At 55.5% G+C, this 22,028-nt stretch overlaps 10 protein-coding genes across 10 annotated transcripts; 8 read left to right on the forward strand and 2 right to left on the reverse strand.

The window, feature by feature from the left end:
• Positions 1-128: 128 nt before the first annotated feature.
• On the forward strand, positions 129-859 carry J4E92_009341 (uncharacterized protein; the record flags this gene model as incomplete). The annotated part of the gene is made up of 4 exons (XM_051500689.1): positions 129-182; positions 236-268; positions 340-418; positions 501-859. The coding sequence occupies 4 exons, from the start codon at positions 129-131 to the stop codon at positions 857-859; spliced, it is 525 nt and encodes a 174-aa protein (XP_051349036.1).
• Positions 860-1,309: 450 nt separating this feature from the next.
• Positions 1,310-2,024, forward strand: J4E92_009342 (uncharacterized protein; the record flags this gene model as incomplete). Its single annotated transcript, XM_051500690.1, has 3 exons — positions 1,310-1,363; positions 1,499-1,577; positions 1,699-2,024. 3 exons carry the CDS (start codon positions 1,310-1,312, stop codon positions 2,022-2,024), a joined length of 459 nt encoding a protein of 152 aa, XP_051349037.1.
• A 492-nt stretch (positions 2,025-2,516) lies between these two features.
• On the forward strand, positions 2,517-3,308 carry J4E92_009343 (uncharacterized protein; the record flags this gene model as incomplete). Its single annotated transcript, XM_051500691.1, has 4 exons — positions 2,517-2,567; positions 2,625-2,657; positions 2,713-2,782; positions 2,941-3,308. The coding sequence occupies 4 exons, from the start codon at positions 2,517-2,519 to the stop codon at positions 3,306-3,308; spliced, it is 522 nt and encodes a 173-aa protein (XP_051349038.1).
• Positions 3,309-3,966: 658 nt separating this feature from the next.
• Positions 3,967-5,090, reverse strand: J4E92_009344 (uncharacterized protein; the record flags this gene model as incomplete). Its single annotated transcript, XM_051500692.1, has 2 exons — positions 3,967-5,040; positions 5,088-5,090. The coding sequence occupies 2 exons, from the start codon at positions 5,088-5,090 to the stop codon at positions 3,967-3,969; spliced, it is 1,077 nt and encodes a 358-aa protein (XP_051349039.1).
• A 380-nt stretch (positions 5,091-5,470) lies between these two features.
• J4E92_009345 (uncharacterized protein) lies at positions 5,471-6,715 on the forward strand (the record flags this gene model as incomplete). The annotated part of the gene is made up of 1 exon (XM_051500693.1): positions 5,471-6,715. The coding sequence occupies one exon, from the start codon at positions 5,471-5,473 to the stop codon at positions 6,713-6,715; it is 1,245 nt and encodes a 414-aa protein (XP_051349040.1).
• Positions 6,716-8,213: 1,498 nt separating this feature from the next.
• J4E92_009346 (uncharacterized protein) lies at positions 8,214-10,097 on the forward strand (the record flags this gene model as incomplete). Its single annotated transcript, XM_051500694.1, has 3 exons — positions 8,214-8,576; positions 8,629-9,172; positions 9,223-10,097. The coding sequence occupies 3 exons, from the start codon at positions 8,214-8,216 to the stop codon at positions 10,095-10,097; spliced, it is 1,782 nt and encodes a 593-aa protein (XP_051349041.1).
• Positions 10,098-12,679: 2,582 nt separating this feature from the next.
• On the forward strand, positions 12,680-15,130 carry J4E92_009347 (uncharacterized protein; the record flags this gene model as incomplete). The annotated part of the gene is made up of 2 exons (XM_051500695.1): positions 12,680-13,110; positions 13,159-15,130. 2 exons carry the CDS (start codon positions 12,680-12,682, stop codon positions 15,128-15,130), a joined length of 2,403 nt encoding a protein of 800 aa, XP_051349042.1.
• A 382-nt stretch (positions 15,131-15,512) lies between these two features.
• J4E92_009348 (uncharacterized protein) lies at positions 15,513-17,063 on the reverse strand (the record flags this gene model as incomplete). The annotated part of the gene is made up of 1 exon (XM_051500696.1): positions 15,513-17,063. The coding sequence occupies one exon, from the start codon at positions 17,061-17,063 to the stop codon at positions 15,513-15,515; it is 1,551 nt and encodes a 516-aa protein (XP_051349043.1).
• Positions 17,064-17,430: 367 nt separating this feature from the next.
• J4E92_009349 (uncharacterized protein) lies at positions 17,431-18,378 on the forward strand (the record flags this gene model as incomplete). The annotated part of the gene is made up of 1 exon (XM_051500697.1): positions 17,431-18,378. The coding sequence occupies one exon, from the start codon at positions 17,431-17,433 to the stop codon at positions 18,376-18,378; it is 948 nt and encodes a 315-aa protein (XP_051349044.1).
• Positions 18,379-19,286: 908 nt separating this feature from the next.
• Positions 19,287-21,035, forward strand: J4E92_009350 (uncharacterized protein; the record flags this gene model as incomplete). The annotated part of the gene is made up of 4 exons (XM_051500698.1): positions 19,287-19,513; positions 19,563-19,653; positions 19,736-19,946; positions 20,002-21,035. 4 exons carry the CDS (start codon positions 19,287-19,289, stop codon positions 21,033-21,035), a joined length of 1,563 nt encoding a protein of 520 aa, XP_051349045.1.
• Positions 21,036-22,028: the final 993 nt, after the last annotated feature.

The following is a 22,028-nucleotide window of genomic DNA, read 5'->3' on the forward strand; positions in this document are numbered from 1 at the left end:
TCCTCACAACCTTCTGTCTCTTTCTCTACACCATCCTCCAACGTTCTCTTGTCGGACAATCTGAGCAGAGCATCCAGCACGCAACCGTCAAACAGCACTCAACGATCAACCCATCTTCAACAACCACCATGCCACCAAAGAAGAAGACCGGCGATGACGGTGCGGACACCGGCGGCGATGGCGTAAGTACACGCCAGAACCACTCACATACACATTTACTAACAACCCCCCTCAGAAATTCCGCTGGACCGCCGAAAACGAGCGCACCGTAAGTTCCATCCCCCATCCCCCAAACCCCCTCCTCAACCCTCCTCACAGCCCACTAACTCAAACTCCTAGCTCCTCCTACTAGCCATGAACCGCGGCACCCTCACAAAAGACGACTACCACAAGATGGTCGGCGCCTTCCCTGGTCCCGGTACGTTTCCCCTACACACTCCACACTCCCCAATCCGCACTGTCTGTGTATCTGTGTATCTAGTTACTAACATAACGATCAGCAGGCACCAACTGGGACGCCATCCGCCAGCGCTTCATCAAGATGCGCAAGGAGCAGCGTGCGCTTTGTGAGCAGTTGGGTTGGCCTCTCCCTTGTGACGCAGAGAAGACTCCTACAAAGACTCCGGGCAAGTCGCCGAAGAAGAGGGAGAAGGGTGGTGCGGAGAAGGGCGAGGATGGTGCTGCTGAGGTTGCTGGTGAGATGGAGTCGCCTGCTAAGAAGCCGCGTGCGAGGAAGGGGAAGAAGGAGGTCGTTAAGAAGGAGGTTGAGGAGGATGGTGGGCTTGGTGATGAGCTGTATCGTGAGTTGAATGGGGATGATGGCGGCGTCAAGGAGGAGGTGGTTGAAGAGGGTGTTTAGGCGTTCTGGGCGCTTGGGAGGACGGGCGTGGGAGCGTGTGATGGGTTCTACTGATTCTCCATGATGCGAACTATCTGAGTAGCACTGCCTCGAACATTAGCAAACTGGCAGTACAAATGCACTTTGCAGCATCTGCGGCATCTAATCGGCCAAGCAAAAGTCATTTCCACATCAGTCTTCTGTAATTTTCCATTTTCGCGCTGAGTGTGCAAAGGTGAAGGTGAGCTTGAAATTCCTTATCTTGCACAGATCCAGATTCGGATCTCACCCTCACTATCCTCAATCCCGCACTTTTCATCGTCTACTTAACACGTCCCTCATATCTTCTGCCTTTTCCCCTCTTCTTCCTCCACCACCACCACATTCCCACTTTCTTACACCATCTACCAACCCACACAAACCCAACACCCCCATCTCGGTTCCCCATACCAACAAACCACTTCACCAACGATGCATCCCAAGAAGAAGGTCGCAGCAGCTGAGGGCGGCGAGGCTGAAGGCGGTGTATGTTACTCACTTTCCCAAACTCTTCGAACCACTTGATTAACGTCTGCGACTAGGCATTCCGCTGGACACTCGAGAACGCAAACAAGGCAAGCCAACTCCTTCCTACCTATACTGAACCTGGAACTAACAAAGCGGAACCAGCTCCTCATCCTAACCCAAGGCCGCTACCTCACGTCCGAAGATTACGAGCGTCTTGTTAGCGTCTTCCCTGGTACATCTCCCACTCCCCCTCTCTCCCTCGTACTTACAAACACCTACCCTCCCACAATACACCTTCTCCTTCACATCCACACCCCCGTATCACAACAACCCACTAACCCCACCCTCTACAGGAACAAACCTCAACGGCGTAAAAATCAAAGTCTCCCGTTTCCGCGTCGAGCAACGCAAGCTCTTCGATGAGTACGGCTGGACACTTCCAGACGGCGGTGCAGTGCTGAAGAAGACGCCTACGCCGCGCAAGAACAAGAAGAGGGGTGCTGAAGCTGAGGCGGGAGAGGGAGATGACGTTGAGGAGGAGACTCCGAAGGCGAAGAAACCGCGTGGCAGGAAGGCTAAGGCAAAGGGTAAGGCAAAGAAAGAGGCGTGTGTTGAGGCTGAAGTCGAAGAGGAGGATGATGGGAAGGTCAAAGATGAGGTTCTTGATGAGGATATGTAGATCTTTCTGGGATACTGAGACGACAAACTTGGGGCGAGAATAAGTCGGTTTCTACGTATACGACTTCGTTAGGAATCGATACCTAGAGCATGACTGAGTGCCTTGATTATTGCGCATTCTGGCCCCGCCGGGGCGGTATGAATCATTCAGCACAATTATGCGGGATTTATCTTTTACCCTGAAAATCCAAGATGACTAGTGCGAATCTCCCGTGTCTTCTCTTCCCGGTGAGTCAAATGCAAAAGGTGAAGGTGACTGCTCGCCCAAAAAGGAAAACGAGCAGAATCTCACTCTCACCTCTCCTCTCCTCTTTCGCACGCCTAATCTCCCGCTCGAGACACACGTATAAATTCCTCGTTCCCACTCAGTCTCTTAGACTGATTCCACGCCCACTCTTCCTCTCTCTTACCCCATCCACCTCACCACAGAAACCCAGCAAGCCGTGGACCCTTTCCCAACTCAACCCCCACAACAACATACCCTTAAACGACCATGCCACCCAAGAAGGCAGCTACCAACGGCGATGTTGGCGAGGCTGGTGGTGTAAGTGACATCTTCCTCAGCTCCCATTTGCGTACAGTGAACTGACAACCATTCCAGCCGTTCAAATGGGAAGGTCCAAACGATACAAAGGTATTACATCACGACATACTCCACCTCACAGCAACACGGCTAATGATTTTGATAGCTCCTCCTGTTAACTCAAGGCCGCTACGTCAAGCCAGATGAGTATCCTCAGTTGTCTTCTGCGTTTCCTGGTATGTTCCCCCTCTTCTCTTATCTACACTTCTTGCCTTACGTCTCCGCCTGCTGTTCTCACATTACGGTACACCACCTTTCCCCCACTACCACCATCCTCCCAACATCCAATCTCCAACCCCCAACCCCCTCCACCCAAGCTAACCCCTCCACCCAGGTACCTCAATCGGCAGCATCCGCAACCGCATCTCCGCACTCCGCGTCAAACAACGCGACCTCTACCTTGACCTTGCCTGGGATCTGCCAGAGGGCGGGGCGGGTCATAGTGCGAAGAAGACTGCTACTACGCCGCGCAAGACACCCGGTAGTAAGAAGAGGGGCGCTGAGGCTGGAGATGGCGCAGATGGTGAGGAGGACGAGGTAGCTACGCCGAGTAAGAAACCGAGAGCCAAGAAGGCGAAGACTCAGGCAAAGAAGAAGGAGGAGGAGAGTGTTGAAGAAGATGGTAGTGAAGGAGGTGATGGTGGAAAGAACATTGGTGTCAAAGAGGAGGTTCTTGATGAGGAGCTTGATGAGATGGTTTAGGCTGTCTTGGCCTCTCTCCATCCCTCCATCTCTCCATCTCTCCATCTCTCCACCTCACTATCTCTGTTTCTTTCCCCCGTTCTCTAGTTCAGGGGAAATCACTGGTTCTGCATCCGCTTCGCAAGCGAGTGTGCATGCTGCGTCAGACATTTTGAGCGGAATATGCACAGTCTGACGACGGCACTGGGGCTTTGGTACGCGAGACAGACTTGCCTCTGCCGGATTTACTTTGGCGGTGCATATGCGCTGAGCACTTGACTTGATCGTCTAGCTTGAGCAAGAAAATTTCATTGATGATACAATACTCTTGAATCCGTTTATGCTTGTGCTGTTTGACGTATTTGAAAGTGAGGTGTGTTTGCTAGGATGGAGGAGCGAAAATCGGATGCACGTATGACTTGAGAAATGTTAAACTGCAGATTAGACACGTGGGGACTATCCTTGCAAATTAGTGAACTGGTCATATACGCAGAGATGGATATCATAAAAGATGGATGAAATATGTGCTTTATGTATTTTACACATAACTAGAATTGTAGGTATCAAACGCCGTACGCCATGTCCTTGTCCCAGTTCCCGTTATCAGCGCCACACAATGCTGCTCTGAGGAACATCCGAATTGCAAATCTTATCAGCACCATCCGCTCGGGTATCTACCTCATTTGTCGCCCTTCTTCTTGCGCAGAGACTGCCCAGACCCTTCGAAGTGTTTCGAATCCTTCTGCTCGCCCTCCTCCTCCTTGCCCTTGAGTGGCTTGATCTCGTACCCGAAGAACAGTTTGTTGGGTGGTAGTCTGAGCGGCTGCGGGCCGTTGGTGCGTCGTACTGTCGGAGGTGGGTTTGATGACTGTCCTGCGATGGGGGTGGAGGCTTGTGGGGTGGGCGCCTTGCTGCCCTTCTTGAGCAGCTTGTGGCCGGTGGTGAGGAAATTTGAGGAGGTGGCCTTGGCTCCGTTGGCGGCGGTCGTCGATGATGGCGCGATAGCCGCGTAGTTGATCGCGTCTGCCATGGTGCCTTGAGCGTGTAGTGTGCCGCCTTTGCCGCTCATGACGCCCTTTCCACTGCGCGGTGTGCTTGTGCCGCTGTTCCTTTGGGGCTCTTGGTAGCCTACTGGGGGAGCGAAGTCGACTGACAGATCGGTCTCGATGGTACACACGGCCTTGCTTGGGTGTTCTGGCTTTGCCTCCAACACTGCTATGCTATACACGTTGTCGTTGTATGAAAAGGTGAATATGTCGCCGACTGTAAGGCATGAGAAGTTGCGGAACGCGTTTTCGAGCACGGCCTTGGGATCGGAGATTTCGAGGAAGGACGAGTCTTGTGGTTGCAGCTTGATAAAGGTGCCGAGAGGGATGTCGGTCGACTTGACTTGTAGCAGGTCACCGGGCTCCAGGTGGAGTGTCTCCATAAGCCAGTATGGCAGGTAGATCTTGCCCTCCTCTGCGATGAATTCCAGCACACCTGCGTGCGTCTTCTTCCCGTCCGCCTTGCCGTTTATGAGCTCGAAGAGCATGGGGTATGTGATGTGCAGCCTGGTGAGCTTGTCCAGAGCACTCGGAGGGAGGAACACTTTGCCGCCGTGGTTTGCCTCGTGGCGCTCCGGGCCAGGCAACATGACGATGGGATAGCATCGAAAGTACTCATCGAAGCGTCGAGGAGCGCCGCCGCGACGTGCGGCGAGGGACTGGTACATGGCCATGGGATCGTCTTGGTCGTAAAAGTTGGGGTTGAACTGTACTGGTGAGTGTAGGACAAAGAAGGTGGTGGGGTCGCTCTTACCATTTTAAGTGTGCGGAGTCAGTGAGTCAGAGGGTCTTCCGGGGGGGAGTGAATGGGTCAGGAATTGTTAGGTAACGGCGGGCAGGTGGTGGAAGTGATATGTCTTCGATGAGAGAGGCCTGGGATGACGACCGTGGTTGGTAGCAGTACAGCGGGCCGTTTGAGCCAGTGAGAAGTCCGCTAAACTCCGATTAGCGCGTCGTGGCCCAAGCTTCAAATTAATCGCGTCCGACGTCACTGCCTGGCCGCCTGGACTCACATATCGCCAAACCTCGACGCCAGAATATCGCGCAACGTCGCTAATCATCATGGCCAGCTCTAGTGGAACATACAATCCTGCGCGACCGAAGCGCGCTGGCGAGCAATTCACGCGAACCCACCACATGGACGCCGACGAACATTCCACCAAGAAACCCCGCTTTGACCCGCGCAACCCCTCCACGCTGGCTCCGGATGCAGAAGATGATGACGATCCTGCTCTCGAGGCTGACGTGATAGGAAAAAGCGCAGGCATCAAGCGGAACGCAGTCAACATCGACGGCTACGACTCAGACAGCTCCACGGAGAACTTCGAGGCGCGCGCAGAAGCCCGACCCAACAAGGACGAGCCGCCCAAAACCGAGGACGATGACGACGACATGTTCGCCGAAGATGACAAGGACGATGACATGGACGAAGGACTGCGCAGAGATCAGACAAAGAAGAAGAAGTTGCGCTTCCTGGACGATGCCGAGATCGAAGGCCAGGAAGCGAACAGCAAGTCTGGGGGCCACGTAGCTGTCGACTTCACCAAGGGTCCGAAGAGCAGAACCGATGAAGTAGAGAGTAGCAGCGACGAGGGAGATGACGAGTTGCGCGACCACGTCCCATCCGACGTCGACGAGGAAATAGGTGCAGGTGGCAAGAAGAAGCATGCGCCCAAGCTGGATGCTTTCAACATGAGCGCCGAGCAGGAAGAGGGTCGTTTTGACGAAGCAGGAAACTTTGTGCGCAAGGCTTTTGACCCTGAAGCTGCCCAAGACTCGTGGTTGGACGGCATATCGAAGAAGGACATCAAAAAGGCAAAGGAGGCGCAAGACAAGCTGGATGCCGAGCGAAAGGCACGAGAACGAGCCGAAGACTCCATCGTGACCAGCGACGTTCTATCGACCCTCATCACGCACCTGGACGTTGGCGAGACACCCATGGAGGCTCTCGTGCGATACGGCAAGGCAGCACCGAAGAAGCCAGCCAAAAACTGGGCCAAGAAGAAGAAGAACCAGGATATGGAGGTCGATTCAGATCCGTCGCAGGATGCTGCAGCGATCAAGGCGAAGGAGGTGATTGATTCTATAACCGAATGCGCCAGTCGGCTGTCTGATCGGGGCGTCGAGGACATTTACGAACTGCCCCGCGAATCCATCATGCGGCAGTACAAGCGTGAGACTGGAGAGGACTGGAAGAACCCGAACCCGGAGACACTGCAGTGGGAGTTCCACTGGCTCAACGCACCAGAAGGTGAGATTAATGGGCCATACGACCAAGCGACCATGCAAGCGTGGGAAGCAAGTGGGCAGTTCGCAGCAGGAGCCGAGTTCCGACGCGTCGGCGAGACTGAATTCTCGCGACTGCTCGACTTTGAGGACTGAAGGGCATGCAATTCATGACCGATATAAGCACAGCCACGATGTCTGTCGCGTAACCAGTCCGCAGAAAAAGGGATGATGGCGAGACGTCGCGCCCGAGAGTGGTGTTCGGCCCAGTGGCCGGATTCACATGATCAGCTATGCATGCAGGCTAAGCGATCCTACAAACCACATCTGCTGTGCTCGGCCAGTCGGAAACTTGATAAAAGCGGGAAGCCGACCCTGATCGTCTTCCATGGCCGAGTATATGCCTAGCTTTCAGATGGTCTGTCAAATGAGATGAGTGAGTGCGCTGTGCGGCGTGGACTGCGCAGCGTGGATGAAGATTATACAGAGTTATGTGTAGACCACAATAGAATATGAACAAGCAGTGTCAAGCGATGACCGTGAATATGCAGCCTTATTCCAGTTGCACATCTGGGGTGCAGCACGATGAACCGTACCAGGGGAGATTACCGGTGGCAGGGTGCAGCTGACGACGTCGCGTGTGCTCATCATGCACCCCGAGCGTCTCGGAGGATTCTGGCCAAAGGAGCAGGTCCCTCGAGTTCACGACGGGGCAGATTTGGCCTGTCTCGACGCCGTTGACAGCAGACACTTCTGGCAGGCGTTGATGGAAGAGAAAAGCAGAGTTGGTGTTGTTCCACGTTATTGGCAGGGAGCTAACGCTACGGCCCGCCACCTGGCGACTTCCAGAACGCCGGGCCATCCCTCTGTCGCCCTTTTGTGAGGCTGGCCCGTCCAGGGAGGGCGGTGATGTGGCGCGTGGGCAGACATGGTGGGCATGAGTAATGGGGGGTGTTGGGCTCTGGCCAGGGCATCTGTGCGGACGAGGGTATTTTAAGAGAGATGTCATGGTAGAGGGCGGCGAAGAGGTAGCGGCCTCAGACGGCGGGAGGAACAAGCCGTATACACAACTTAATACCAAACACGACCTAGGCAGAGTGCAGCGGGAGATGGTTTACGATGGGCGTCCGCCAATCAAGATGGATAAGTCGCTGACTCCTGACCTGGCCAGCCGTTCGCTGCGCGCGAGACTATTGAAACAGCTGCCCTCTGTCGTCGCGGGCACGTGTGCAGCCGTCTCCCCGCGCCGTTAGTGGGTGTCAGGACAACTTTTGCTTCCAAGCGGCGGGCATCGTCGTCGCATCCAGCCAGCTACGCATCCACCCTGTCGCGTGTTAGCGATATTGAAGCCCTCTGACGTCTGCTAGCCTGTTGTTCGCGTCCCACCGAAAAGTGCGGCTCGAAAGGGGACGACTGCGCTGGGTCCGCCAGGCATCCCTGATTATTACCATCGCCAGCCAACCTCGACCACGCAAGCTCGAGCTCACGCCGACCCCTTTTCTCCTCCGATCCGACCTGACCTGTTTGCGACGGCCGCCTTCCGCTCATTTCACGACATTACGAGCTTGGACCACGTGCTACTCTTACCTCCGCTGTTAATTTTCTTGCTCTGCACCCAAACACCGCCCCGGCCCTCCCTCGCCGCACACATATAATGTACTCGTCGGCGTACGACCAGTCGACGTCGCGCTCGCCCATTGCCCAACGGAACCAGCCCCACTCTGGCACCCTGCACCGCATGCCCTCTCGCCAGTTCGACGCCTACCAGCAGGTGCAGCAGCAACAGCCCAACACCATGTACGCGCAAGACGATCACCAAAGGTACGACCAGCCGCGCAACTACGAGCGCCTCAACCAGACCATGCACGCCGGCGCCTACGGCTACGACATGGGCGCGCCCCAGGGCTGGAACACCAACGCCTTCTCCCAGAACCAGGGCCTGGGTTCCCTCGGGGGCACCCAGCAGGCCCGCATCAAGTCGCAGCAGCGCGGCGGAGGGCGGAGCGCACTGCCATCGGTAAGCACACCCGACACTCGATAGATGAATGGAGTCAGTACTGACTTTACAGGGATGGATGGACCAGCAGCCCCAAGGCCTGCCCAGCTTTGCCCTGGGCAACAACAACCTCAGCGCCATGCAGAACACGAGCTACGGCCACGACGTCGACGAAGAGCTCATCCCCACCGCCATCGTCATCAAGAACATCCCCTTTGCCGTCAAGAAGGAGCAGCTCGTCTCGCTCATGACGGAACTGCGCCTACCCCTGCCCTATGCCTTCAACTACCACTTCGACAACGGCGTCTTCAGGGGCCTGGCCTTTGCCAACTTCACCACCGCCGAGGAGACGGCCGCCGTCATCGAGTCGATGAACCACTTTGAGCTCAACGGCCGGAAGCTGCGTGTCGAGTACAAGAAGATGCTGCCATTGGCCGAGCGGGAGCGTATTGAGCGGGAGAAGCGTGAACGTCGCGGACAGCTCGAGGAGCAGCACCGGCCCCTCGGCGGCGGTCTGCAATCACAGGCTTCGTTTGGCTCCCTTGCCTCGCACATGCCCGCTACATCGCCATCGCCAGTTTCCGCCATGCGAGCTGGATCGGCATCAAAGACTGTTGGTATGTTGGGGACGGAACATGTGACGGGAACATTGCTAACACCTACTTAGATGTCGACCTCAACGACCCCCAAGTGCTCCAATTCTACACGCAGTTGCTTTTGTTCAAGGAAACCAAGGAGCGCGACAGCATGACGTTCCCCCCGAATCTGGCGCCACTCCAACGCCGCACCGTCCACACTCTGGCTCATCAGCTAGGCCTCGCGCATGTGTCCAAGGGCACCGGCGAACAGCGACAGGTGCACATTTTTAAGGTCCACGACAACCAGGGCCTCAGCCCCCCAATGCCGCAGATGCCCAGCAACCACATGGAGCAGCCTCGCCGCAACCTCAACCGCGCGGCGACCACTGACTTCAGTGATGTGCGCGCCGAGGGTGGATTCTACAACGCCTTCAACAGGCAGCCATCAGGTCTTCTCGGATTCCCCGACTCGCCCGGCGGCCTGAACGCAGTGCCCAACCTCCGCGGCGCCAAGTCCTACGCCGACCTCCGCTCCTACACGCCTTCGCCCGCGCCCTCGACCGCCAGCCACCCCATCGGCCGCCCAGGCGGCATCTCGCTCGAAGGACTCGGCTACAGCGGTAGTTCGACCAACCCCAACGGCACCCCCACGACGGGCTCCATGTCGCAACGCGACGACAGCCTGCTCGAGCGCGAAATGAACCGAATGCAACTCAGCTCCGGCTACCCGCAAAACAGCAGCCCGCGTGCTCTGCGCCAAATGACGTCTTGGGACGCGCCTGGCCCCATTGGCGGCCACCGCTCCTTCAGCACAAACTACGACGACCGTCCGTCGCGCCAACCCCGTGGACCCCTCCCTGAACGCGGCCAGGGCTTCGGCCGCCCCCGCCAAAACGGCCATCAGAACCGCAACAGCGATGAGCTGTCGAGTCAATCCAACGTCGAAATCCTCGTAGGCCAATAGCTTAATCACGCAACGACGAAAATGAATGTCGACGCACGTATCCTCACTCCTTCCTATCACATCAACGAAACGTGCGATGGCGCCACCCCATGAACGACCACGAGAACGTCTTTAACGGCCTTTGAACCGCCCTCGGCCCACGCTACACTACCACGCCAAACACACCCTGGATTGAACCTTTACGATGCATACGAAGAATGATGCTACGAAACGGTAGAAAGATAAGACATTAGTATAACAACCACCAAGAAGATCCAGAACTTTCCCATATGGGCCCACTGCCCCCCTAAATCAATTTTCCGCCCTCCTCCTATCCATCCATTCATTCCCACATTTGGCATTTGGGTTGCGCAAAGCAAAAAGCATATTTTTTGATCATGAACATGTGGGATTTCATGTTGTCGTAGTTTGTTGCTGCTGTTGTCATTTTGGAACCTGTTTCTTTTTCCGAACTGGGTTCAGGTTGATAGTTTCGTTTTTCTTGTCTGTCGTTTCCCCTGCTCCTCTCAGTTTTTCGATTCGCGATTCTTTTATTACTATAGTCTTTTGGATAGTGCTGGCCCCCAGGTGGTGCGACAGGATTGTAATGGAAGGTGTGCAATTTTTGAATTGATTTACCCTTGTTGTTCGTGCGTTTTGCTATGAGTATAATGTGTGTTTAGCTGTGCGTTAAACTTTGATCCGACTGCATAGTTACTAATCACGTTCCAGTCTCGCAGAGGCGCAGGGTGGAGGTGCATGTCTAGCTTTTGTAATCGCCCCATCTCATTGCATGCTTGTGCCTGGTGCGGCAGTCGAGAAGCAGAAGCTAAAGTGATTTTCTGTGCTACTGTCCCCGCTGGTTGCTATTCCTCACATTCTAGACACAGTGTTCTAAGTCGGGGTTCCTACTTAGTATTACAAATCGCTGCAAAGACTTTGTCCCAACTACATGGAAACCTCAAAGCCAAAGTACCGCTCATGTCCGATACACCATTCTGTGTATGATGTTGCTCTGGCCACTCGCTTCCGCTCTCCGGCCAATCCAAACTCACATATCACACTTCTCCGGAGATGCTTTCTCTACCTATCGCAGCGCTGCCGCGTGGCGCATGACTTTGTACCCTGGCTGTTGAGTCGATCTGACACCACGTTACTTATCTTGCAACGTACGAGTCAACAAACATTATACCAAATCAGGTGATATCTAGAACATTCGATGGGGAGTCCCTGGTATGAAGGGGTGCCATGCTGGGATGGATCATGATGGGACGCACTGTTGATCGGAGGATTATAGGAGATCTGTCGTAAAGCAGGGGAGGTCAAGGCACGGATGGGTGGGGGAGGGGGTGAAGGTCTCTCGTTGGACGTCGTCAGCTTGGGCGGGTGGGGGCGGAGGAGGGAGGTAATGGCCATCTCATTCAGGTGTGAGCTGCGATGGTCAACTGCATGCACTGCCAAAGATCCCGACAAGATGCACTGTCGATCGGATGATGTATGAGGCATCTGCTCTCAAGGATTCCCAGGTAGGAATCCGAGGCGTGGTTGAATACTGTAGAGCAAGTGTACAGAAGCCAGAACCATTCAGCGTTTGAGCCCCTGGCATGATAGACCACCGGCGGCAGGATGGATCTCGATGAGTGGCGCTGTTGATCGGAGAATAATATGGGAAATCTGTAGTAAAGCATGGGAATTGCAGGCGAAATGCCATCGTTCCACCTCAAACGGGCCGAATGCAAATCATGCCGGCTGTCATGGGTCGACGTGGCTGGGGGGCGGGATGACAGAGTTTTGACGCCCTTATGTCGTTGCAAGTCCGGTGTTGAGAGATGCAAGTGAGTATGTATAGGATGCTGTAGGTCGCGTCGAAAAGTGGACGTTAGCATTACTACTACTGACAGGACCCAGACGATGTTGCGAGTCATGCTAGCGCGAGGCTAAGCGAATGACGCTGGCGGTGCGGTGAAGTCTACTGATCTCATCGTGAGCGTTCGTACGCGACATTGCCGACGCTGCCTTGCACACCATCCAACCGCCCGCCGCCAGGCTTCCGCCGCATCTGAACACGTTGCGCACACCCTTCGACAGCGCCATCGCCTGCCTGCCCACCCATTGGTTGCCGGTACCCCGGATTTCTCCACCAAAACTTAAACGACCCGACTCATCTTGCTCCGCCGAATGTCTGCCTCGCGGCGCCCTTCCTGATCACGACGCCGCTACCTTCCAGAACCGCCCCTCAGGCGTTTGTATTTGCGCCCTTTGCTGGAACACCCCCCGATTCTTTGTGCGAGTCAACGAACTGTTTCGAACAATCACCCGGTGGTGTAGTAAAACTGCGACAACAAGACAACAATCTGGACTGCGCCGCTACATAATCGTGACGGAATCGCGCGACCTAGGGCCTACGATTAAACTCCATCATTGACTTGGAGTGTCTGTTCGCACTTCCACGGCTTCGCATCTGCACGGAATTGACAAGGCTGATAGCCGCGCTCGAGGGCCCGCGAAGAATCTTTCAGGCCGGCGGGATCACCGGATACACACAGTAGACGCACCCATCAAACATCTCCCTCGCTCCAGCCACACGAGGCGCGCGAGCACTCATGTCGAACCGCAAGCGGCGCGCGCCGGGTGCTTCACCACAGGCTCCCACTCAGGCGTACCAGCACGACATCCCCGCGACCGACTCATACATGAACTGGAATGACCCCACGGCTGGCGCAGACATGAACTTCACCGACCCGCCGCTGTACGACTACAACGGCCAGAGCATGGGCGGAGGCCACAGCCGCGTTGTGTCGCTCGATGGATACAACGACGGCGCGGAGATGGCGGGGCAATTGGTACGGCGAAACACAAACCAGCAACTTGCTCCTGCGCCACGGCGGAATCAATGGGATGGATTTGCCAGTCCGACGCAACAGTGGGAGACGGTGGATGACGATGAGGAGCTGGAGCAGAAGGCGGCTATCGCCAAGAAGGATGCACAGGCGAAGCGGAAACAGATCCCGCCGTTTGTGCAAAAGTTGAGCAGGTGAGTATCTTTGCAGACTGTACTCAGGACCGTGACTGACGTTGACAGTTTCCTCGATAACAACAAGAACGAAAACCTCATTCGCTGGTCGGACGACGGCAACTCCTTCATCGTGCTCGACGAAGACGAATTTGCGAGGACCCTGATACCCGAGCTTTTCAAGCACAACAACTATGCGTCCTTCGTACGGCAACTGAACATGTACGGCTTCCACAAGAAGGTCGGACTCTCGGACAATTCGATGAAAGCCAGCGAGACAAAAGCGAAAGCACCTAGCGAGTACTACAACAAATACTTCAAGCGCGGTCGACAAGAGTTGTTGTGGCTGATCCAGAAGCCGAAGAATCCTGTTACCGGACCGAAGCGGAAACGGGACGAAGAAAACAAGGGCGATAGCGACGAAGACCGCAAGTACATTCAAGATACAGGGGGCGGAGGCTATGTTGAGGAAGTAGCCGTCAGGGGAAACGAGCAGATGGCCATGATCCCGCGATCCGAGTACAACAGCCTGCGGGTTGAAGTCAGGGAACTCCAGCAGCAACAGAAGCTCATCTCCAACGTCCTTACCCAGATCAAACGCCAGAATGAGGAGTTGTATTCACGAGCGACGTCCTTCCAAGCGCTGCACGACCGCCACGAGAACTCTATCAACGCCATTTTGACATTCCTCGCCACCTTTTATAATAGGAGTCTAGAGGGTAATGCGAATATGAATCTGGCAGACATGTTCCCCGCAGCACGACAACAACATCACGGCAATGTCGTGGATGTTGACGACTATCCCATGCAAGAAGCACAAAAGTCACCGCAATTGCAGAGGAACAAGAAACCGCTTGCCATTCTACCAGCGCCAGCACCGAACCAGGACTACCTCGCTCCAACGACGACAGGCCGCGCCACGACCATGAGCCCAACAGCCCGGCCACTCGCTAGTCCCATCACACGGCCTGGCAGTCGACAATCGGTGTTCAGGCCCTCAGTATCGATGAATCGCCAGCAGTCCCAGTCGTCACCATTTTCCCAACAAGCCAGAGACAGCATAACCCCCTCCCAAGTCAAACCCGACCCCGCCTCCAACCTAAACCCACTAGCCGACAACTCCGCCATCATGTCGGCCATCCAAAACGCCAACGCCACAGCAACCAACCACTCCGGCACTTCTCAGCCCCCACCTTCAGACTTCGACTACGCCGCCGCTTTATCGAATTACCAAACCCAAGACGGCCACGTCCCTCTCACCCCACAACAACGGAATGATGTCCTTTCTCAAATCGTAAACAACACGTCCGCCCAAAACACAAATAACGCGCTCACCAACCCGCATCCGCCTGAAATGGACCGCTTGCTGGGTGACCTAGCGCAGTACCAAGCGACACAGCAACAACTAGAGATGCTACAAAAGTTGTCCGACCAGCAAAACAGCAAAATCCAACACATCCACGAGCGTATCCTGCCGCTATCCCCCACAGGCCAGATCTCCGGTCTTGGCGAAGGCAACGACGGGTACTTTGGCGGTGCAACCGGCGACGACGGCGGCCTAGGCGAACCCGGCGGGTTCGATCTCAACATGGGCCACTTTGTCAACGACGACGATTTCTTCACCGCAGACGCGAATCCCCCAGCAGACCAAAAAGTGACCGTAAACGGGATTAACGGCATCAACACCAGTACCAACGGCGGCGGTGGTCTACCTGATTTCACATTCGATGCTAGTACGCCTTTTGATGTTGATCCCGCGAATGGGGATACTGGTGGGTTTGATTTCGCGGATGATGCGAATGGGATTGGGGGTGAGGATAATGGGTTGCTTGGTGTGGATGATGCGACGGGGGGTGCGAGTGGGAATGGTGGGAATGTGAATGGCGTGGGTAAGATTGAGAGTGCGGGGAGTGGGGGGAGTAGTAATAGTACTAGTCCGGCGGCGACGGTGGAGGAGGTGGAGGATGAGACGAGGAGGGGGAATGGTAGTGGGAGTGGGGGTGGGAGTGCGAGTGCGAGTGCGAAGAGGAGGAGGAGGTAGACGGGTGGATGGGAGAGATTGTACAAAGACAAAGGGGAGCGGGAAAGGGATGGGATGGGATGGGATGTTGTATTTGAACTGCGGAGGATTACGACAGTCACGACTGGATCGAGTGTTTTTATCAGCCACGCGTCTTTTTCGCTGGCCTTTTTTCTTACGGCTGTGGGCTTGTTTGCATGTATGCACATGTCGTGTTTTTTTCTTCTCTTCTTTTCGTAGTAAGGAGAAGGAATTTAGATACCCCACTTCTTCATATGGTTGTGTTTGCTGGTGTTGTTGGAAATGTGGTGACTTGGTGATAGACATTCTCAAGTCCTGCCTCAATTCCTTGCTGAAGTCGATCGAAATGTAGAGATGGTTCGGTATTATGTTGTGTGCCTGACTATATAGGTGTAGACTGACTGTTACCCAGCAAATCGCGCCCCGCCGTATCTCTATACCTACCCCACTCGAGATCGAGCCACTCCTGCTGTCCAAGTCTTTCAAACAAACTCATGACCTCCTCGCTGGGTCTCCAGTCGCCAACCTGCCACTGCACCACCGGTAGTCTCAATGCCGCAGCAGCAGCATCGCCGTTCTTCTGCGTCTCACTACCACGCCCAGCAATGAACTTGACACCCCATTTATGCCCCTTCTTCATCCTTAAACCATACTCCTCCACTTCTCTTTCGTCCGAGGGGCACCACCACAGGTGCGTAAATACCTCCGCGTCCTCAAGATCCGGCATATTCTCGCTCGTCAGCGCCTTCGCAAACGCCGCAAGCAGCGGCTCGATGCGCTCTCTGCAGGGCTGGACGCGGAACATGTTTACATCGTATTCGGGTCCGTCGGTGACTTCGTAATCATACCGACCACGGAGATCCCCGCACTCATCCCGGTCGATCTCCCGGAGGTAATGTGCGGTGTCTGAGATCTTGTAGCCTCCTTGTTCAGAGTCGTGAGGGTCCTCGCCTCGGGGCCCGATGAAGTACCACCGCCCGTCTGGACGCAAGGGATGGAATTCGAGTCTGAAGCGCCGCATTCGTGACCATTGCTGCGGGGTTGGTGCGTTGGGAAGGGGGAAGAGGTCGGGAGTCACCATGGCACGGATGTCGAATAGGGTTAGTTGGGCACCGAGTCTGCGCAGACCGATGGAGACGGGGTCTTTGTCTGCGGGGTGGATCAGGTTTGGTCGGGCAAGGGACTGGTCGTGCTTGGGGAGTGAGAAGAAAGGATAGAAATGCAGTGCGGCTCTGGTCAGACTGGCGGGGATCCTTTTGCCGCAGAGGTACTTCTCCTGGTCTATGATGGCATCGCCAAACTCGTGGCGGGCGTCTCGTAAGGGACCTTCCCACGGCCAGGTCCAATGCTCGCGCATCACCTTGCTCGAAATGGTGGACGGCATGGGTCTTTCCCATAACCAACGGGCGGTCCATTCTTGTACTGCTGGCAGGTGGACGAGGCATTGCAGTGGTACGAGGGGAGATAGAGGGCGTATGTCTCTTGCGGTGTCGGCGTCGGAGCCGCACGCTGATCTGATGGAGAGACTGCTTATGAAGGGTAGATCGGGTAGTTTCTCTGGGTTTTGTAGCTGCAGGCGGTGCGAGTGGTGTCTGCGATGGTAGCACACCAGGCATCCCAGGTCGTCTGTGTCGAACTTTTGTGTCTCGATTTCGATGTTAAGGGCGATGCTGGATGGCGGGTCCTCAACCGCTATACACGCAGCAGCGGACTGCTCGTAAACGGCATGAATGCGTGCGGATGTGTGGGCACTGATGGCCAGGGTTTCCTCTGCGGGTTCACAGCATGGTAGTGGTGGGCTTGCTTGTCCATCGACGAGGATGAGCGGTAATGGGAGATCGTATTGCAGAACCCCGTATTTGGCGTTGAGTGCTGCTTTGGTCTGTTCGAAGAGTTCACGTTGAAAATCGGGGTCCGTCTCCCGGAGCGGCATATTGATTCATGACTTACTGTGCTACTACAATGTTGCGTGATAGGCTCTGCCTAGGCCCCGCCTCTAGTCTCTCCCACGTGCAGGTTGTTAAAGACGCAGGCGCATGTGGGGTGCTCCGCACTGCACTTCATCCTACACGTCGCTGCACTCGCCTTTGTCGTGACTTACGTTCCTCCTGCGGCTTAATGTACATGACTCGACCGCCCGTTTGCGTATCCGGCCCGTTCAGACGGGTAGCCATTAGTACCGCGGTCGCTCATAGTAGGCCGGACGGGTCACCGTGATGACGGGAGTGGTAACGGGAATGGTGACGGGAGTGTGAAGATATAGATAGCAACATGGCTCTTCGGGGCCGGCATCGCACACCATGAGCACAACACTTGCACCCCCCAGCGTCGACGTCGGCGCCCTGTCGCCCGCGCCCGCACCCGCCAAGTCACGTGCCTCGACAGCCGCGAAGAAGCAGACCCCAACAGCCCTAGTCTCGCTGCTATCCGGTGCCGTCGCGGGCGGCGTCGAGGCCACAGCAACCTATCCCTTCGAGTTTGCCAAGACGCGCGCCCAACTGCAGGCCGGCAGCGGTGGCTCCAAGAACCCCTTCGCCGTGGTCGCTCACGTCGCCCGCACCCATGGCGTCGGCGCCATCTACACAGGCTGCTCCACGCTGATAGTGGGCACCGCCTTCAAAGCTGGCGTGCGCTTCCTCTCCTTCGACTCTATCCGCAACCGCCTCGCCGACGAGCAGGGCGTGCTGTCTCCCGCGCGCGGCGTGCTGGCCGGAATGCTGGCCGGCAGCGTCGAGAGCATCGTCGCTGTCACGCCCACAGAGCGCGTCAAGACGGCCCTGATCGACAACGCGAAGAGCACCAGTGCTGCGCGCTATCGCGGGGGTTTCCACGCCACACAGATGATCCTGCACACCCACGGCCTACCTGGCCTGTATCGCGGGCTCGTGTCCACTACCATGAAGCAGTCAGCCACGTCTGCCGTCCGCATGGGCTCCTACAACGTCTTGAAGGATGTCGCGCGCCAGAAGAACTTGCCGCAGAATAGCTTCGTCACGTTCGGCCTGGGTGCCATAGCCGGCACCATTACTGTCTATGCAACACAGCCTTTCGATACCATCAAGACGCGCGCCCAGAGCGCACAAGGCGCGAGTACAATGGAGGCTTTCTGGAGCGTTATGCAACACGCTGGTGTTCGCGGGTTCTGGAGTGGAAGTACCATGCGACTGGGCCGATTGGTTTTCAGTGGCGGCATAGTCTTTACTGTATATGAGAAGCTCGCAGCTCTTATGACTCCGTCATCGTTATAGAGATCGGGTGTTTTTAGTGGCGTTGATTTATATCCTCGTAGAATTTGGCTTTGCTCCATATTGTCTAGTATTACGATAAATTACTACTACTGCCATCATTGTCTCTATCAAATCGCGTGCCGCTGAACCCTAGCCGAAGACTACATGTGACATTATAATCAATCAACTGTGTATAGACGCGCTATGCTGCATAGCTCTAATGGCTTTCAAGAGAGTACATATTTGCGCTGTGTTGTATTGTGATAGTAAATTAAAGTCACCCTGACTGTGCACGATCCGACGTGCCAGGGTGGGGCACTTTGAGCGCCTTATCTGGTCCGATACCGACGGGCTGGGACAACGTCGTTCATCGCACGTGGCCAACGGCGCATCTTCTCCTGTCTTTCACGAACGCCGCATCTGATGCTCTGCACACTCCCGCGGCAATATCATGCGAGAGGCAACCCCATGAAAATTGCAGCCTACAGTCCAGCCGCGGGACGGCATGGGCTACACATCCCGCGGCAACGAATGCGGCTTCGACTTACCCGCGGGAAGGAAGGGCTCGCTTCGAGGCATGGCGTGTCAACAACGCTCCGAGATCCTTCGCGTACCGGCATCCCCTCGCTCTAGCTTCTTGGAACCAGCCTTAGTTGCCAAACGGGGACTGACAGTGGCGCATATCCACTGCCATGGTTCGCCGTTTCCTGGGGCCCCGCATTCCCCAGGCCTGCTCGCATTCTTAGCCTCCTCTCTAGACCCTTGGTATGCTTGCTAGACGCCTTTGGCAGCCGAATCCGTGAGATAGCCCGCGGCCAATCGTGCAAAGGCTTTTCAAATGGCCGATTGTCTATATAACGACGAGGTGGGTGTCGTGAAGATGCAACATCAATTCACAGCTCGGTCGTCGGCGCACTCGACACAGCAACATGACGAACACCGACGAGAAGATGACGAGCATCGACGAGAAGATGGCAGGTGCTGAGTTCAAGGAGGTAGCTCCTGAATCTGGACCCATCACACCGCAGCAGATTCAGGCTCGCTTCGAAACATTGAGAGATTTGAGCCAGGAACAAATGGATGCGTTGAACAAGAGACTTGTCAAGCGGCTTGACTGGAGACTCATGCCATGCATCACTCTGATGTTTCTCATGAAGTAAGAATTTCGAAGCGTACTCTTGCATTGTTGTGCTTACCAAACCTAGCTACCTCGATCGCATCAACGTGTCCAATGCACGCCTGGCTGGGCTACAAAAGGACTTGCACATGAGCGACACTATCTGGAATACGGGTATAGTATGTTCTTCCCACCACTCCAAGCTTACCCCTACGCCTACGATGTTGAGAGCTTACGCTAACGTTGTACCTCTACCTCCAGTCAACCTTCTACGTCGGCTATCTCGTTGGCCAACTCCCCGGTAACCTGTGGCTCGCAAAGGCCGACCCAAGATGGCTTCTGCCGTCCATGATGATGGCATGGAGTACCGCCACAATCTGTATGCCAGCAATGACCAGTGGAGCTGGCTTCGCCGTGTGTCGTTTCTTCATCGGCTTGTCTGAGGCGCCTTTCTTCCCGGGTATCACGCTGAGTATGTTCCCGTGCATTAGACCCACATTCAATGAGCTGGAACTGACGGGCAACAGTGACATCTTCCTGGTACACCAAAGAGGAGAACCCCATGCGTATGGCTATCTGGCATGCAGGAAACACCATGTCGAATATCTTGTCTGGATTCTTGGCCGCCGGTATCTTGACAAACATGGACGAGGTTCTCGGACTCCACGCATGGCAATGGTTCTTCATCATCGAAGGCGCTGCATCTATTCTTGTGGCCGCCGGTGCCTACTTCCTGCTTCCCTCGTGGCCGCACGACACCAAATGGCTGACCCCGGAAGAGAGCGAAATGGCCATGTACCGCGTACAAGTGTCCAACGGCGGCCATGACGAGGGTGTCGGCGGCACGTGGGATGGTGTCAAAGCCGCAGCCGCAGATCCATTTACCTGGTACTTCTGCCTGATGCACTTCGCGCTCGTAACAGCGCAAAGCTTCAAGGATTTCCTGCCATCGGTACGTCCCCATGTCCAGTACCACTTACTCCTTATTCCAGTGGCTAACCTCAAGAATCAGATCATGAAGACATTCCACTTCTCCGAACTAACCACCTACCTCGTCCAAGCCCCTCCCTACGCCATCGCCTACGCCTTCGCCTGCGGAATGGCATACACATCCGGCCGCTTCCAAGAATCCTACTACCACATCGTGCTCCCCATCGTCATGTCCGCCGTCGGCTGCGCCGCCCTCATCGGCACCCTCAACATCGGCGCCCGCTACGTCGGTCTCATCCTGCTCATCAGCGGCACCTACTCCGGCCTCAATCTGCAATTGAGCTGGGAGACGACGCTTGTCCCCGCGCCTAGGAGTAAGAAGGCGGCACTTATTGCGATTGCGAATTGCATTAGTCAGACTAGTCATTGGTTTAGTCCGTACTTCTTTCCGACGAGTCAGGAGCCGTTTTATCGCCTCGGTGGGGGGTTGATTCTTTTTGGGTGTGCGGCTTGTGTTGTTAGTGCTACGTTGGTTAAGATGAGGGCGAAGAGTTTGAATAGGAGGTTGGATGAGGCGGAGGGGTGGAGTGAGCATACGGGTGTTGAGAGGGGGTGGAGGCATGTTTACTAGTGGGCTGCGGGTTGGGGAGTAGCTGGTCTGAGATGACAGGATCGATCTTGAGAATTCACGAATTTATGAATGGATGTTTGCGAGTTTAATTCGCCTCGCGAGTGTTTAGTTGTAGTTCGACGTATTACATGCTTCGTGGATCAGCAGGCAAGGCTGCTTTTATGAGTTCCCATACCAACAACATCAACTCTCAACAAGAACAACGTGATGGTTGACCTCGGAAGTGTCGCATTTACCTAGGTAGTTCTTTGCTTAGTAAGAGAAGTTAGGGCTGACGTCGGGTGGTCAGTGCTTCATGCCACTTCCGTCGCGTCTGACATCGTGACCCCCTGCACACACACGACACCACGAAGCTTGTTGCTCATCCACAAGGATGCTAATCGAGAGACGTACGAATCCTTCTTGCCACTACGCCGCATGCATCTGCACGCCGCGCACTTTGGGCACCGGAATGTTTGGTTTAGCATCGGCACTTTCCTCTGGTAACGAGAGAAGCATCGTCGTCAGCCCGTGCTCACAGCACGGATGCCGCCGGTAGCGCACTTCCGTTGCTGCCTTTTGGTCATCTAATCTCAGCTCTGCTCCCTCCGGACGAACCACACGCCCCAGCCGTCCTGTGACCGCGAAGCCATGTGCGCTGGTAAGACATCACCAGGATCCCAGCAGGCGTCCCTGGACTGTCATTAGGTAGCCAAGAAATATACCTGGACGTCAACTACGAGGCTTTGCTCTGTGGCTTCGTGTCCGCCGTCTTCCTCCTTGCTCGTATGCGGGTGTCTGCGGCCGGTGGAAGAGTGTCACGGCACCAATGAGACTGTTTCTCACGGCTATCTTTGATGATTCGACGACGCTGATCAGCTCTTTTTGACATGGCCGCTAAGCGCGTCAGAGGAAGAACAGCCGTTATGCTTCACACCAGGCAAGGATCTTATCCCACTAGTCCCGGGCTTCGAGACGGTGCCTACAGAGCAGGCTCGTCGCGGATGCTGCGAC

Source organism: Alternaria infectoria, assembly GCF_024043175.1.
Source record: "Alternaria infectoria strain BMP 0036 chromosome Unknown scaffold_23, whole genome shotgun sequence".
In the NCBI taxonomy this organism is placed as follows: domain Eukaryota; kingdom Fungi; phylum Ascomycota; class Dothideomycetes; order Pleosporales; family Pleosporaceae; genus Alternaria; species Alternaria infectoria.